The sequence below is a fragment of the Mytilus edulis genome, chromosome 2, assembly GCF_963676685.1.
Source record: "Mytilus edulis chromosome 2, xbMytEdul2.2, whole genome shotgun sequence".
NCBI classification, from domain to species: Eukaryota; Metazoa; Mollusca; class Bivalvia; order Mytilida; family Mytilidae; genus Mytilus; species Mytilus edulis.
The window spans coordinates 106,937,268-106,956,404 of record NC_092345.1 but is presented as its reverse complement, the minus strand read 5'-3'; the positions used below and the strand labels follow the sequence as shown (position 1 = coordinate 106,956,404).

The following is a 19,137-nucleotide window of genomic DNA, read 5'->3' as shown; positions in this document are numbered from 1 at the left end:
CCATTGGTTTTTCTTTTTGAATTGTTTTTCACTAGTCATTTTGGGGACCTATATGTTGTTCAAAGAAACCAAGGCTCCATGTTGATGGCCGTACTTTAACCTATAATGGTTACCTTTATACAAGTTGCGACTTGGATGTAGAGTTCTTATTGGCACACATACCACATCTTCTTATATCTATACACACAGAATGGAGACACGGCAGACTCTGCCAGAAACAGTACATTGTCAAGGCTAGACAAGAAGCCTTTTTTTATGACAATTTCAATTAAGGTCACTTGTTTGACGTAAGTAACTGTATTCTCGACTTACCTAGTGTATTCTTCAGCTAGTTTGCTGGGGTCTGACACATAAAATTTCACACGAAAGAAAAATTCAAATGGAGGTCCTGAAAAAACAAACAATTTATCGTTATTATAGAGATTCTACTGACATTGTATACTGAAATATTAGTTGAAATTGTATACTGATATATTAGTTGAAATAATAGTGTGACTTTGGCTGTATTATTGGTACATATTTTGAAAAGAAGATTTTTTTGTAAATAAATCAAGAAAATTCATTGAAAATTCTACAACACATACACTGAAAACTATCTTGTCTTCGTAAATAAATACAGTTGTCAACTGATTATTTCCTCTAAGAATTACCAGGCATCGTCTGTTATTGTAAAATAAGTTTCTCTGATACTTATCATACAAATGCTATATAGAATCAATTAAATTTTCATTTAATTTTTTTATGAATTACGAGGTGCAAGTATAGTATTCAAAATAGCAATATCCAATCAATCTAGTTGCTCAAGTCATGTTGTGAGATGGAGGCTTTTAAGTTTATATCCAACAAGAATGTGTCCTCAGTACACGAATGCCCCACTCGCACTATTATTTTCTATGTTCAGTGGACCGTGAAATTGGGGTAAAATCTCTAATTTGGCATTAAAATTAGAAAGATCATATCATAGGGAACATGTGTCCAAAGTTTGAAGTCGATTGGACTTCAACTTCATCAAAAACTACCTCGACCAAAAACTTTAACCTGAAGCGGGACAGACGGACGAACGAACGGACGAACGGACGGACGAACGGACGCACAGATCAGAAATCATAATGCCCCTCTACTATCGTAGGTGGGGCATAAAAACTTCATAGCTGCACTTAAGATTAAGAACAGCAATAATAAGCACTGTTACTATAATGCATTGGTTTTATCCATCTAATAAGTTTCCATCCTAACTTTATTATATTTGAATATGACCTGACACTTCACCACTATTAAAGAGTAATATGTAAGGTTTCTTACCTCTGCACTGTTTCTTTATAGTCTTCAGAGGATCAAGCCATCTCTACAAATAAATAATAAATAAATGTTAAAACTCACTTTGATAATTATAGTAATGCCAATAATGATTAATCTCTGAGAAAATTATCTGGTAATCTTAATATCTGCAGCAACAAAAGTTTGATAACTTGACTTACACTTTTAATTTTAAAGTTTAATTAAAGTTGACACAGAGATATGTCTCGCCTTATGTAATTACCATAGTAAAATGCAAATGGAAAATAAACTCATGTTTTCACGAACCAACATCATTAAATTTGTACCTATAGATTAGTCTGTCAAATAGACATTATGCATCGTATTACACCAGACTTAATTGACTGGTATACATGTAATTGACACTTTTTTTCATTAGTATATAATTTAGTATGTAACACCAAAAGAGATGCTATTTCTATTATAATGTATTTCTACATCAGCTGAATAGCATCAGAAGTGTGAAGTGCACCATTTCTGTTGGGATTGAATTGAAGAGAATTGAACTACTAAGAGAATAGATGATCATGTTATATAATATTGTTTACAGAGTTGACATTTTTTTCATCTGTTTTGTGTTCTACATGCACTATGATCTATTGTTTAATGTTATATTTCTATTCCTTCCTTGTTTAAAAAATATATAAGCAGAATCTGGAACACAACAAAACAAATAAACAGATACATTATATCAATAACTCTTAACCCATGACATATATATACTTCAATGATAGGAAGTCATTCAAATTATAACAATTAGATCCAGGAAACAGACAATTTCATAAAAGGTCAAATGATTACGTAATTGTATCCTAGTTTATTGCACTACATAATATGATCAAAATACACAAATTAAAACTTGTATATTGTTTTTTTCTTGGGAATTAACTGTTGTCTGCTTATATAATACACATCTATGTGTGATAAAATAAAGTATACTTATACAATACACATCTATGTGTGATAAAATCGAGGATAAAATAAAGCATACTTCATTCAGCAACCGGGGAAATAAAACAGAATATTCTGGTGTGAACATTAAAATGAACTAATTTTCTTTTTCTTTCTGTCTTAATGAATATTTGACTTGTTAATATTTGATGGAGAAGAAGAAACCATTTACAAACCAAGCATCAGATCACAAACGATAGGGAGAACCCATAAGACAGATCAGGGAAGAAAAATACACAAAAATCAATACTAAGTTACAAATCAATTAATTCCTGGAAAATCTCAAAACATTTGACACAATCATTAACATTGCTAATACTGTTGTAGGGAAAACAGTGGCAGATCCAGGGGGGGGGGGGGGTTCCAGGGGTTGGAACCCCCCCTTTTTTTTGGCCGATCAATGCATTTGATTGGGAGCATATAGTTGGAACCCCCCCTTTACTCTGGGTTGGGAACCCCCCCTTTTTTTAATGGTTGGATCCGCCACTGGAAAATATCTGAACATTTCTTTGTTTTTAAAATTCCATTAGGGAACATTTCTCATTGAAACTCAATTAGTAAGAGGTGAAATTTCCATCCTAAACACATTACAATATAAGTGTAGTTTTGTTCACAATTGAGCCCACTTACTAAATAAATTTTATTTTAAGCAAAGACAAACAAAAAGAAAACTAAAGGTTTTGCATTCAAACATATAGAAATGGCAAAGTCTATTCTTTGCTTAGGGAAATCAAAACTAGAGGTTCCATGGAGCATGTATCACTGATCTGGGATCTTTACAAAGCAAAAACATTTAATGAGAATATTTCATATAGTTTCTAACAAGAAGGCAAAAAAAGAAATCTTTAAAGCCATTTAACTCATATAAGGAGTTCACTGATGACTTCTGCTATGCAGATCTATTGTTGAATTTGTATAATAATTATATTCATGTTTTTATAAGATGAGATATTTGTAAAAGTTGTGGATGATGGATTACAGACACAAAGTGTTGAGAAAATTAAAGCTTATGTGGCTGTTTTGTTTTTATATGCAAACAAAATATACACTCATTTGAAGAGGTACTTACCATTGCGTAGGAAGTGACTTGCACATGACCATGTGGTGCTCCTTCAGTAGGAGGAGCTATATCTATGAACTGTAATCCAAAATAATCCTTTTCAACAAGTTCTAAATGTCCAAACACTTTATCTAGTAAATGTTGGGCTTTAGCTCTTTTCTGTTAAATAAAGAAAAAGCTGTAACTATCAGATAATGGATAAACTAAAGGCATCAGCAATTGGATGAATAGTTAACGTGTTAAAAACAACTGACCATTCGGGAAATGAAAATGCAAACTTGTTCTGATATGATAGTCATCACCATATACACATGTACAACATATATAGGGTCTAGATGAGGCGGGTGCAGGAGTTTCTTGCTGCAATTTGTTTTGTATAGGTTGGTGTCTCTTTGACATATTCCCTATTTCCATTCTTAGTTTTATGTATTGTTTTAATCCTTCACATTGAAGTTTTAGGGAGATGAGGGATATACACCAATACAATGTATCTATATATATATTTATCATGATACTATTTACATTTTTAGAATATGTTTAAAATGAGGATTCTGAAATGAAAATGGTTTACATATAAAATACAACGAATCTATCATAACAACTTACATCAACTTCAAAAACTTCTTGGCTGTCATCCAAGAAATGAACAACACATGTGACTGTCTTTGGCCGGATGTCCTGGAAGTTTGCGGCCATTTCTGATGCCCGAACATCGTATGTGCCGCCGGACATTAGCCGCAATGACATAGCTTGTAACTCTGCAAGTAGAAAACTAATCAATCAATTTTTGTAAATCTTCTTAAGTAGGAAACGACATATTTTGACTTAAATCAATGTGTATAAAAGGATCCTTTTCATTACACAAATGTGTACAAAGGGATCCTTGTAAGGGGAGCTCTGACTGAAATAAAAAAAAATACTACTTAAAAAGGGTCCAAATGCAACTAGCATAAAAATATGTAGTGAGGTTTTTGTTTTTTAAGATCTCCATGTTATTTTCTCAATTCTTCACCCATTAACCAATAAGTTTATTAAATGTTTCATTTCATACATGTAACTGATGTTCTTAATGCCAAGTAGTCTCTTGTTGAAGTTAATCATAATATTATAAGAACACTGTCTTTTAGGTATAACATAATCCTAATTTTCGATCAAAGCTTAAGTCTTTCCATTAACTAATTAGAAAACTGAATGTCATAAGCATGCTCGTATAATTACGATTTCCTCTAGATTTATCTATAAGACAAGAGAAAGATCTGAGGTTAAAAGGTTTGGTTTACTTCGTTACCAGATGTCTTACACATGTTATTTATAAATACTGATCACTGATGTTAATTAAAAGTTTTTTTTCCAGTAGAAATTACAGAACAGTTGTAATCACTCAAATTCATAGTATCTTCTTCAGTGCTTTTCAACAAGATCAACCTCTTATAAAATTGAGAATTAAAAAAGGAAATGTGTCAAAGAGACAACAATCCACCTGACCAAAGATCAGAAAGCAGGCCAAGGCCACCAATGGGTCTTCAACAGAGAGAAAATCCAGTGCTTAAGTTTCAGCTGGCTCCTATCAATGTGTCCACAACCCTTTTGGATTAAAAGGAGATAGATGTCGGCAAAATTAACCAAAAGACAGTCTTTTATTCACCATGTTTAATATAGACATGTAATAATCATTATATATTCTGAGAATAATGATTTATATAATTTAGTAATATTATAAATGCAGATTATAATAACAATATAATGACTAACCTATCCTGATTAATGACATCCTCATAGAAACATGTTTACATCCTATACCAATGAATTTCTACCCATTTCCCAAATTACCATACATGTACAATAACAGTGAATTTACAATTCATCGTCAGAATTTTTCTTCCCTTAACTTTGGGAAATAATGTTAGCAGTTGTATTATCATGTCTTTTGTCCGTATACATTTATAAGTACATATTCAGTTATCTTCAAGTCATGATGTTTAGCATCTCTTTCAGCTTGCATACATGAATTTAACAAACAAAAAATTTCCAGATAATTTTCTATGGAATATTCTATTGGAATATGTTTAACCCTTTTTAACATATCAAAATGGTTATATTATCATTTTACATTTCTCCACCTTTTATGATGAAAACACATTTATCTTCCATTTATCATGTGCACCCTTTCATCCCTAATTTGTAAGATTTTCTCTAATCATGACATATGATCACCTTAATTCTCTTCCCATCCTTATACAGCATACAATATCTACATTTAGTAGGCACCTTTCATGGAGACCAATAACATACTTCCCTTAAAGTCTATTTGCTCAATAAATACTTGGAGTGAGGACCCTTGAATGTTTCATTTGGACACATATACATCTTCATTTGCATCCCCAATAACTTAAACATTCAATCATTGTCAATATATACAGTGAGAGTTACACCCTTCCTTACATTAAAACTTTTCAGATCTACTTCATTCTTAGCCACAAACTACAGACTCAATATCATTGTATGTATAGAGTAAGCCCCCCCCCCCCCCCTCATGTAGAGAAATCTTTTATTGTATCCTTAATAAATTCAAGCTCTATATTTATTTTATGAAAGCCCCTTGCCATTATTAAAGACATTATCTATGCTCTTCCCAAACAAACCCCATGCTCAATATCTATATTTATAAGGCCCCCTTTCATCAAGATATCTAAATGCTCTCACCTAAAATATTTAGACCCAATATCTACATGGAAAAGCCCCCCTGTCATTAAGTTAATATGACTTTCTATATGCTATATATTGCTCGATTGGACAAGGCTCAATATTGACATTGAGTAGACCCTGGTCAGTACGACATTCTATATGCTCTTCCCTACAAACCCAAAGCTCAAGTTTTTAAATAGAGTCTGCCCCTTTCTTTACGACATTCTATATGCTCTTCCCCTGTAACTCCCGGCTCAATATCTACATTGAGAAGGCCCCTGCCATTGAGACATTCTATATGCTCTTTTCCACAAACCCCAGGCTCAGTATCTACATTGAGTATACCCTGCCCCCCTCAATAAGACATACCTGGTCCATCATTCTCTTCCCCATTGACTCCAGGCTCAATATCTATGTTAGCCTCTGTTAACATTTTTGTCAGATCTACCTAATACACTTATCTATGTCATCTTTAAAACCTGGGAACATCATTTCCACACAATAAATCAAAATATCACGGCTCATTAATCCTCATTCCTTATCTAATTACTGTTACATGTTTACTGTCATCTGCATGCTTCCATGGATGACCAACAGAAATCGGTAAAATCTATTTATAAAATGTCTCCATCAGATGTTCCAAGCATTGCACAGTTTATCTGCTTCATTGCACAATTATTTATAATCTTTCATTAAATTTCCATTCTAATTAAATACAATACAATGTTTAAATCTATATAATTGCATTAATGCAATCTTTGCTACATCTATGTCAAGTTCCAAAAGCTATAGCACACAACCTATTATTTGCTCAGCAGCAGCAGCATCAAAATGTTACCACACATCCCTCAAAGAAAATAATGTACTTGTCCATAACACTGATTGGATGAGTCTAATTCTTATAAGTGGGGGAGGACTTATAAGGCCAAGATGTCAATATTTTCAGTCAAGTAATTATCGAGACATTTAGAAGGATCTTCATACACAGGCAAAAGTGAATCACTTAATCAGCTTAGAAAATTAAGGAAAATTACAATTTTTGCTCTAAATGCAGTGTATGCACATGGGATATAAATAACACAAGAAAAATCTATATCTGAAATTGGTTAGAAGGCAGAGAATATTGGATTGTCTGGGCAAGCAGTGTGTAACAATATCACACATTTAAAGGATTTCTTTACAAATCTCCGTGTCAATACGGTTGAACTACAGATACGTTCAAGGCAGCATTGGTGTATTATTACTGTTTCTGTCTGAATATTATTTACAAATGATCATATGCAGTAAAGAAATGGACATAAACAATTGTCTTTAATATTTTGTTAGCAACACACAAACTGTTCATTTAACTAAATTATACATCATTTTACATGTTTTGCATGTTGATATGAAACAACATTGTATGTTATTTGAAATGTATACTTGTTAGGATTTTTTTAAAAGTGCAACATACTGATAAAAGCTTTGCATTTCTAGAAACTAAATGATATAATACACATGATTTGTACATGAAGTATGTTATAGACATTAATTCAATCACTGTTGGCTATCTCTTATTTATAAATGGAAATGAGTCCTATATTCTGAGCTTGAAAAAAACTATCAAGTACTTTTGAAATAATGTGCAAAATGATTGATAACAATTAGCCATGATGCCTGGAAAAATCTGCCTATCAGGCAGGTGAAATTTCAATCTCAGTTAGGTAAATTATTTTTTTTAGACCAAAACAAAACACTAATTCTATTTACATTATTCTTAGTTTATTTCAAACATAATGCACATATACAAACCTGACATTTCATTATGACCCAGCTGTGAAACAGTTTTCCTCCAACGATCTATTCTGGTCCCTAATTCTGAGGAAAATTGTTCCCACATCTTTTTAATATTTCTTCTACTTTCCATTTTGTCAATGTTTATATTTTTTCTCTTTCTTTAAATACTTCAGGGTGTTTAATAGTATTCCATGACATTGAAAAAAGTCAGTATTACTCCCAAAATATGTAATTTTCTGTATGTTTTTGCATATTGTGATTGGACAATATTATATCCCTGATGACAACAGCTGTCTAAGAATAGACAGGAAATAGCTGGACACTTCAAACTACAGGTGCTTCCTTTGATAAATCACAGACTTGTGACAGATAATTCAACACAAGATAATCAAAGATCTATGATAATTCTTAATGATAATTATTTCTTCCATTCATTTTTACACAGTTTTCCACCACTGACATCAATTAAATAATAAAAAATTCTTCCCTTAATTCACACAACCTCTTTCCTGTCATTCATTGGTTCGTCCTCAACACTTGTTCAATTCCGTTAAAATTGGTCCAGAAGTGGGTTTTTTCTATACTATCAACACTAATTTCAATTTGCACATTTCCTTTATATTCTAATTTGAATTTAACGATGACCCTTATCTTTTTCCCTCATTATTTATTTATAAATGTTTCATCGCAATTAACAATTTTTAGATATTTAGTTATTATATATAGTACTTGTACAACAAATCAAGTCTTGGAACAAAAGTAGTTTATATGTCAAACTTTTGAGTGTTAACAAATTATACATCTGAATATACAATTAATGATAAAACTCATTTCTTTTTTAAACTTGATGACTTTGCAGTATAAATCTTGTTTCCCCAGAATCTTGAACACATATATCCAATAATGAAATAAAATCCAAGTCAAATCTGTAAATACAAAGTTTTCATAAATTCGTATTAACATTCAATTATATCAAACTTTGAGAGAGTCCTTATTTTGATGTTGAGGAAATTCAGAATCAATATCCGAAATAAGTTTGATAATAAGACACTTAATTAATTCTAAACATTGGACAGATGGTGTGGTCCAGTCCCCGGGGTAATAACCAGGTCCAGCGTGTTATTATAAACTATTTATAAATATCACATCTCCATTAGGCAGTCTTTAAAAAAACACTCCAATAATAAAAATTATCAAAAAAAGTTCTTCCTTTCACTTTATATCCTAAACTCAAATATCCTTCATAAAAGATATCAGGAAATTAGTTAGTAAATTTGCATTTTCTTCCAACTTTGGATTTTTGTTTTTTAAATGTAACACAAAACAATTCCTTCATTCAGAAATTCACTTTCCAGTGAAACTTTTCTCTCTCTGTTTAACCTTGACCTTTTAAGTAGAGATGGTACAATGTACTTTTGTAAGTTAATCACTGGGTGTCATTATAAGCACTGTAGATTTACAATCACTGTATATAACAAGTTATCATATTTATCAGGTTTGGAATTATCCAGATAATGTAAGAAATATGAATAAGATATCATTCATGATTTGTTGTTATTTCTCACTAGGATCACTCGTTAATCCATTAAAACTGGTACTGAAATAAATTAGAAAAAATAAAGTCAAAAGATCCATTGAATCACATATATATATCAAGACAGAGGTACTACATCTATTTTAAAGAAGAATTTCAAGTGAATCCTGGCAAGTTCTCAGCACACTTTCTCAATGTTATATGCTGGGGAGTAAACCTGCTACAGGTATGAACCTCCTTTGTTACGTATTCCTTATATATCATACTGTCTGCACAAAACAAAAGTGCCTTCAACTTGATTAAATTCCCAAATTATCAATGGATTAACTCCCAGAAATTACTTTCCATTCACATGTTAGAGATCTAGTTATCAACCCTTGTAATAGTTATACCACATGTTGAGATACAACACTTCACGTCAAATGTACCTAACTGTTCATCATTCGTCAAATATATTATTTCTTGTAAAAAAAATATAGAAAACTTGCCAAAATTATTTCCACATCAGTAGAATTTGGCTGCTTATCTTTGAACATGTAAGTAAAAGCTATAACTATTTATAATGTTAATTAGACTGGGGTTCTATCATATGTTGCTTATATTTCCATCATTTAGCTGTGTTCCTACTTAATTATTCAAACTATTACTCTCTATTCAAGATAATTTAGAATTGGAAGAAATCCCAAAAGAAATACTTGTGCATCCAACAAAAAGACAAGAGGACACACGCCGAAAGGTCTCGCCTGTTTTACTTATCATAATTGAATTTAAGAAAGTCTGTAATATGAAGGCATTATACTACAAGAGTCACATACACTTAACATAATAAATAGTCCATAAAAAGAGGTTTTGGACAGATAAACAATGCCAGACAGACATACACCATACAATCCTTTTATACACCAGTGGGCCTTTAGCTTATAATATATAACAAAGGGGTATAGTAATACCCCAAAAACTTAACATTAATCAAAGAACCATGAAAATGAGGTCAAGGTTATATGAACAATGCCAGACACACATATACACCTTACATGCACTCCATACACAAAATACATGTGGTCTATTTATTATAGTATAGTTTGATAAACTGACAAAACCACAAAAATGTGCTTCATTGACAATTGAACCATGAAAATGAGGTCAAGGTAATATGAACCCTGCCAGACAGACATGTATACCTTACAATCATTCCGTATACTAAATATACATGTAATTGACCTTTTCTTTTATATCTAATTCCATACACCAAATATAGATACATATCACTTAAAGTATCTGAGATACAGACTAGACCACAAAAAACTTAACCTTATAATCACTGATCGAGGTCGAGGTCTGAGGTCAGGTGAACTCTGTCTGACAGACATGTAGACTTTGCATACATGTATCTCAAATATTGTTATCATATTACTCATAAGTAATATAATAAATAATAATTAAGTATTTTGATGACAATAAAAGAAACATTTTTTTTCAAGCAGCCACTGACTCACTGATCCAGGAAAATGTGATCAAACAATTTATATACGAGTCATATGATATGACAAAAAAAAAACTTGCTGACACAGTATCTGCACTTACTAAAAGTATGTATTATCCCTCCTTCAAAGGGGAGATATTTTGTAAGTTGTAAATATATATGTAAATCTTTACTTTAGTTCTTTAATTAGCAAGCAGTGTAAATATTCCTTCCAAAAGCTTCATTTAAACATAGCTTTTTGGCTGAGCTCTTAATTTGGACGTCAAGTTGCTATTTCAAAATTTATTCAATCTCAGGATGTAATTTGAAATTAGCACACTTGTGTATATTCATCAGAAAACACAACTGTTTGGCTTACTGAACACATGAAGCAAACAGATTGATTACAATATCTACCGCCCACAACATGCAATGTTTCATTGGATTATATAATGCAGCTGAAAAATCAATTGGAAATTTCTCATTACATAAAACATTGCATCATTTTTGCTTCTGATATTTCAGGCTTGACCCAAATAGTTTGAAATTCATCTTTGTAAAAGCTGACATAAATCTAGATGAAGAACTAAGTTGTCAAGCTTTATAGGGACTCTTACAAGAAACAATTCAAACATCAGCCTTCAATACTGCTTAAAATATACCCTCCATAGTTCTAAAGGACACTAAAATGTATAAACAATAGTTGACATCTCTTATCTATAGATATAAGAAGATGTGGTATAAGTGCCAATTAAGCATCTCTGCATCCAAGTCACAATTGTCAAAGTAAACTGTTATAGTCTTAAGCTTGAAGACAAAATCCAGAATGTCCAGCAATTCAGACCTGCTTAGCACCATCAGATTAAAGTAAATGTGATAGAGGGATCTTCTGGTCTTGATCTATGAAAATAGGCAAACATATGATGAAGTGACAAATTTCATCATAAATGGCCAAACCTTTGGTGAAGTGTCAATTTTTCAATGGGGCAAAAATATCTGGTGTAGTTTCCAGCAAGAAATGCATTAACATCTAGTGAAATTTCAGTAGGAATATGGGCAAATACCTGATGAAGTGTAATATTTCAGTAGAGAAATACATTTGGTGAAGTGTTAGATTTCAGTAGAGTAATGGAAAAAATCTGGTGAAGTAACAAACTTACTGGGTAGAACTTGGCAAACACATGGTGGAGCATATGTTAAACAGCTCAGGAGAAAGATGAAGATATTTTGTTAAGTACAAAAAGAAAGAAAAGGGCAAGAGTAAATTACACAGTATCTAGTGAAGGCAGAATGCACACAGCTTGTGAGAGAATTGGGCAAACATCTGGTGCAGGGACCCAGTCACTGTCAAGTATCTAATTGTGTCTTTAATATGAGATACATCAAGTTTGAAACATGTTTTACAATAAAACAGACACAAGGATAAGAGACAATTATCTTTTACAATGTGTATTCCCACCCATTATAAACAATGTGTTACATCATTCTACAGATAATATGCATCAGAATGGTGCATCAGTATGGTGCATTCATCTGCAATTATCAACACCAGAAATCAATGGTAATCTGTGCTCAGTCAATTCTCATAATTAAAACGTTCAAAAGATGGCAGTATCTTGCATTGCAGCCTGCCTTAAGTGGTTAAATCTATTGATTTTTGTCTAGACATGAGCACAGAGAAACAAGAAGTCCAGTATTGGCTAAAATATCTCTCAAATATAATAGAAAGATATGGCCCATGAAGTCAGCTTAAAAATCAGTTAAACCATTTTTTGTGTTTGAGTTTCTTAGAATTAGTTAATCATTCTTATTCACATAAATTAAGATACCCAAAATAATTTCCATAAAATATGAAGAGTGTAGAATGAATTATTAAATTAATTCACTAGTACTGTATCAACAGAGTTAGGGGACAAAAGTGGTTTGAATTTGCATTTTTCAACAATAAAAGAAATTCCCAGATCTGATGCCAAATATATAGGCTTGCAATAATTCACATAATTATTCAATCTAATTGCATGTAAAAAAAAAAGTGCTTGCAGAAATAAAATACATTCATAATGGCACTCTGAGAAAAATTATAGGCAAACTGACCTCAAAAACTTATCAATGTTTCTAATTTACATTATTACTTTTCATGGGATTAAATATAGTTTTAGGAATCTTTTAATTCTTGATTACATTACCTGAATTTAACTAAAACATTAGTTTTTAGTCTGATTTAATTAATATTTTCCAGCTACATTCCATTGTAGTAACATCAGTTTACTAATAGCTGCAAAAAGCTTAATGTAAAGTACAATGTAACACTTTGGTCTAAATTCAATTACTAAATATGGAATGTTTATATATACTGTATATAAATTACTGACAATCTGTAAATGTCAAAAGAATACACAAAACATAAATTTCTAATATTTTGTGTGCAAAAAATTTGGACTTAGAATATTCAATTCACATAATCCCTCCCATGTGACCTGCAAAGGAACCACAAATAACATGATGTAAAACTAATGGCTGATGACATTCCTACAATACAACATAATCCCTCCCATGTGACCTGCAAAGCTACCACAAATAACATGATGTAAAACTAATGGCTGATGACATTCCTACAATACAACATAATCCCTCCCATGTGACCTGCAAAGGAACCACAAATAACATGATGTAAAACTAATGGCTGATGAGAATCCTACAATACAACAACCAATCAATTCACATAATCCCTCCCATGTGACCTGCAAAGCTACCACAAATAACATGATATAAAACTAATGGCTGAAAGAATTTTCCAATACAACAACCAATCAATTCACATAATCCCTCCCATGTGACCTGCAAAGGAACCACAAATAACATGATGTAAAACTAATGGCTGATGAGAATCCTACAATACAACAACCAATCAATTCACATAATCCCTCCCATGTGACCTGCAAAGCTACCACAAATAACATGATATAAAACTAATGGCTGATGAGAATCCTACAATACAACAACCAATCAATTCACATAATCCCTCCCATGTGACCTGCAAAGGAACCACAAATAACATGATGTAAAACTAATGGCTGATGAGAATCCTACAATACAACAACCAATCATTGTACTCATTAGGACTCCAGACTAAACTGACATGGTTTCTGTAAATGTTATCTTTATAATAGAGATTTGTGCCAGAATGATGTCACTAACACAGATCATCAATCTGTACAATTGTTTTATATGTAGGTAACTGTAATTACCTTCAAAAGTTGGCCAGAATAGTAATTGTATTTTGATTGGGCGAGCCTGTAGCTGCTTGTTGTTGGTTTGACCAGATATGTCAGACCATTGGCAGTCAAGGGGAGATTACTCTATTTGTAATACTGCTCTAAGAGAATAAATCATTCGAATTCCTGCAGTAAGCTCTGTGGTATGAATCTGTAATATCAGATATAAATGTTGGCAGTCTAGGGAAGGTAATTTATTTCTGATATTGCTATAAAGGAGTAAACTTCCCACATTGAGCTCTGTTATATAATGACAACATTTTTTATATAAGCTGGTGGTCTCCTAAGTTCTTGGTATTGTACAAATGAGTGTCAATTTTCATGGAACATTCTAAATATATATAAATAAAATAATATGAATACATGTAAATGTAATGTCATATTTGTAAAGATGTTGGCAGTATAGGGGAGGTAACTGCATTTGAAATCTGAACTTATTTGATACTAACTTAGTTACACTGATAACCCATATGTAGTACTAGTTGTAAGTGCATGTGTGATGATGTATGTTGAATCCATTGTAAGTGTACATAAACCTTTATCATGATCATGTCACACTTTATTAACAACTTTCAGTTACTAGAGATGAAAATCCCATGGTAGTTTAGTAAGTGTACATAAACCTGAGTATGTCAGATGGTGCTACACTGAATAACAGATATTTCAATTAAAATGTACAGTTTTGTATATATGTTTTGAAAGCTTCCACACTTTGGGAATCATGATGAATGATTTACATATATTTCAGAACAGGCTTGGAAGGGTCAGCACAGCAAATTACACAATACTAATAGATGGTCACCTTTTTAAAAGACCCTCCAGTGGCAAATCCAGAAATTTTTACAAGAGGGGGTCCAGCTCCAGACATGCTTCAATGATTCCCTATATAATCAACCAAATTTCCCACCCTAAGGGGGTGGCCCCTTGATCCCTCTGAATCCAAATAGAGCTGCCCTCAATAAGATTGGCATTTTAAATAGCAATATTAGTATAAAGTTGGAGAACAAAGGTCAGGTCAGATATTAACTATATTCCCATAATGGGACAGAGGAAGGACAGACAGTTAGACAGGGGCAAACAAATATGCCTACTAACTTTCAGTTGCAGGTCATAAATGAGACATTTATCCTTTCAGATTGAACCATGTGTTTCCTGAATATCTAGCAAATGAGGGCTCTAATGTCCCTTTTATAATATTATATACATGTATATGAAAGAATAAATCAGATCAGATTTTGATTGAAGCTCTTGTTTAAATCCATTTTGATGAAAAATTTTAAAGGAGTATAAGTGTGTATTCAGAAGCAAATGTGAACAACTCTTTTAATTTTATCTGCTTACAAAAGAAAAAGAAAACAAATTGTGTGAACTTTTGCAGTTTATCTACACTGTTTTGTACCACTAACAGTGTAATTTGTCATTTCAGGGCTTTCTATAGCTCACTATGCTGTATGGGCTTTGCACATTGTTGAAGGCTGTACGGTGACCTATGATTGTTAAATTCTGTGTCATTTTGGTTACTTGTGGAGAGTTGTCTCATTGGCAATCATACCACATCTTCTTTTTTATATATATACTAAGAATGGTAACAGACCTTTTTCGGCATTGCAATCTTAGATCATTGGTGCCTTCAATAATCATATAAACACAAACACTTATGACTTCTTAGTCATCTATGTGCCTTATTGTGTGTCATGCTATATTGAATCACAACGCGATAAGTCAGTTGCTGAACCCAATAAGTGTGGAATCCCCCCCAAAAAAAACAATAAGTCCTTACTATTCTACACAATGACTAAATATCGGTGATAACTGAGGCTTGTTTCCTTGGCATTTTAGGTACATGTACATTTCTGCTTCTGCCTGATAATGGCCACAATCAACAAGCTGATTATTATGCCATGACTTAGGTGCTCATACAGACCCCCTCCCCCACCCCCAATTTGATAGTTTAGTTCAGCTTTGTCAGCGAGGCTTTAAAGGCCTTGACTGACGGTGCTGATTCTACCCCAGGAGGGAGAGTGTTCCAATCCTTGATCATTCTCTGGAAAAATGAGTATTTCCTGTAATCACTTCTGGATGCTGGAATTTGGAAACTTTTGTCGTGCATGTAGCAATGATTGCATGTGTCATAGTGGCCCCAAACCTATTCCATTGTCATGCCATTATGTTTAAACACTTGTTTATCAAGTGGATTTATAAAAAACAAACTGGAAAATACCCTCTGCAGACGATTATCTGTACTAGTTGTAGGTGAACACCACAAACATTCCATGCTTTTCACAGGTGTGCCTCAGTGGAATTTTCATATTTCGGAGGCTTTTTTGACTGGTTCAACACCAATTAATTGATGGGGTATGACTAAATTCACATTGGAAACGTATTAAGGACATTCATAAATAACTATTTTATTAATTTCAAGTTAAATAATTGTTGTTTTTCATAAAGGTGTATCTGCAAGTTAGAACGGAAGTCGGTCTTCCAGGTAAAGATGACATCATTTCAGGGGAATTTCTGATGCCTGCACTGCACTTACCATGCGAAGTTTGACTTGCTGCTTCAGATCAACAAGTCAAATTAATGTTACCCAGTCCATTGGTTGAGATATTGTCGCATTAAAATTTGTCAACAAATCATTTCGTTTTTCTCAGGATTAAAATCAAAATGGCGGATGAATAACAAAGTCACGTGACCAATTTGGAATTGTCGTACCGCCAGATGGCACGCGCACCTGCCGTTAATTTAAATAATTTGCATTTTACGCGTGAGACCCTGTTATAGCTTTTTTAAGCAAATAATTTTAAATAATCTATAGCACAATGCCTTAGGAGAATTGAACATTTCTGACTACCAAAATTGTATAAATTGTTCAATACACTTTGAAATCCATAATGACGAAAAAACAGTTGGGTTTTGCCAAACATTTGACATACCACAATCATCTAAAATATTCTTTATAAACTTTAACCACTTAGATTCATAACCATAATCTGTTTAGTAAACATGTAACAATTTATATAATAAGGATGAAAATTTTGTTTCATTTCCTCTAACAAGCCTACACCAGAAATTTATCATACGTATCTTTATTTGTATCGATATAGGAAATATTCCTAGCTCGCCATATACAATCAGTAAAGATGGGTGTAGATTGCTTCAAGTGAAATATAATTTTACAAAATCGCAACTGTATACTTTCAAGAACATCTAAATTTTCAAAACCCCAAATTTCTGATCCATATAATATTACAGGTTCTACTAATTTTTTAAACAAATAAATTTGACATTCAATAGATAAGTTATTTCTTCTACATTTCTTCAATAATCCAAACATAGCTTTAGTTGCCTGTTCCTTTAGATACTTTCTTGTAGACAAGAATGATCAACTTTTACAAAAGAATATACCAAGATATTTATAATCTTTAACTATTTCAAGCTCATTATTATTCAAATAAAATTTTGTGTGTTTTGACATCCTGCCTTTTGAAAAAACTAAAACTTTAGTTTTCTCTACATTTACTTTAAGTTTCCACATGAGACATTGACAATATTGTGAAAAATTATCAAGCATGAGTTGTACATCTTCAACCGATTCTGCCAAAAAAATGGTGTCATCTGCATATAAAAGCAAAAATATTTTTTTTAAAAGTTCATTTTCAGCATCTTTGCTGATAGATTCTAAACCTTTAATATCTTTTGTTTCTAAATATGATTGCAAATCATTTAAATATAGTGAAAATAATACAGGCGATAAATGTTCTCCCTGTCTATAATTGATAAAGCATTTGAATCATAAAAAAAAACAACAAAAAAAAAAAAAAAAAAAAAAAAAAAAAAGATATATGCCTGTTTCATTGATTTCAGGAAGGCATTTGATACTATTAACAGAGATGCCCTCTTTTACAAATTGTCTTATTACAACATAGATGGTCCCTTTTTTAGTATAATGAAAGATATGTATAAAGAGGTTTTGTACTCGGTAAAGATCTCGGAAGGTATCACTGATTTTTTTAATTCCTCAGTTGGGGTAAAACAAGGGTGTATTTTAAGCCCTACATTATTTTCTTTATATATTAATGATTTACCATCTATTTTTGACTCAACATGTGAACCACCCAAGTTAAATGATAATGATATATCATGTCTGTTATACGCTGATGATTTAGTCCTTATTTCTGAATCGGCTAATGGCTTACAAAAATGCCTTGACAAGCTTAGTTTATATTGCACTAGTTGGGATTTAACAGTAAATCTTGACAAAACCAAAGTTATGATTTTTAACAAATCAGGTAAAAAACTTACAAAAGACAAGTTTGTTTTTAGTGATAATATTTTGGAACACTGTACAGAATATAAATATTTGGGTATACTGTTTAAACCATCTGGTAGTTTTACAGAAGCAGTGAGAATTCTTTGTAAAAAAAGCCTCAAAAGCTATATTTTGTATTAGAAAACTGTTATTTTCTGAAGATATCAATGTATTACCTCACTTAAAGCTTTTTGATGCTTGTGTTAAACCTATACTTCTTTACTGTAGTGAAGTTTGGTCTCTGTATATGATAAAAGATATTACAAATCTAGAGTCAAAATATTGGTCATTGGCTACCATTAAAGTCCAAATTAAATTTGCAAAAACTTTATTGGAGTAAATAAATCAGCTGTCAATTTAGCAGTACTAGCTGAACTTGGTATGTATCCAGTTTTTATAGAAGCTTTAAAACTGTCAATTGGCTTCTGGTTGCATGTGATCAAATCTGATAACAATTGTTTACTAAAAGATGTATATTGTTCCAACCTGCAATTAACCAATGGATTTGCAAAAAAGATTGAACAGTTACTTGCTACATTAAATTTTTCACATGTTTGGAAAAATCATGATACTATTTCAAAAAGACGTTTATTATATGCAATTCATACCAAACTTAATGATAGATATCTTAATTATTGGAAAGAAAATATATTTTGTGATAATAAATCAGTACATGGTAATAAGCTGAGAACATATAGACAGCTTAAAGAAAATTATAAATTGGAAAACTATTTATTGTTAAATATAGACAGAAAAGTAATAGGGCAT

General features: G+C 32.0%; 1 protein-coding gene across 30 annotated transcripts in view; it reads right to left on the bottom strand.

Moving 5' to 3' along the window:
* Window positions 1-16,765, bottom strand: part of LOC139513861 (tyrosine-protein phosphatase non-receptor type 4-like) — an 87,498-nt gene extending 70,733 nt beyond the window's left edge. For 12 of the 30 annotated variants that reach the window (XM_071302730.1, XM_071302737.1, XM_071302740.1 and 9 more), the window contains exons 1-5: window positions 16,597-16,759; window positions 3,935-4,086; window positions 3,338-3,487; window positions 1,303-1,345; window positions 313-388 (exon numbers count right to left, since the gene is read on the bottom strand). In XM_071302730.1, coding sequence (XP_071158831.1) covers window positions 313-388; window positions 1,303-1,345; window positions 3,338-3,487; window positions 3,935-4,075 — 410 coding nt within the window. In that variant the 5' untranslated portion in view covers window positions 4,076-4,086; window positions 16,597-16,759. Of the gene's footprint in view, window positions 1-312; window positions 389-1,302; window positions 1,346-3,337; window positions 3,488-3,934; window positions 4,087-6,382; window positions 7,064-7,804; window positions 9,240-16,596 lie in introns of those variants that run through there. The other 18 variants (XM_071302717.1, XM_071302718.1, XM_071302722.1 and 15 more) reach the window with 7 other exon arrangements.
* Window positions 16,766-19,137: the final 2,372 nt, after the last annotated feature.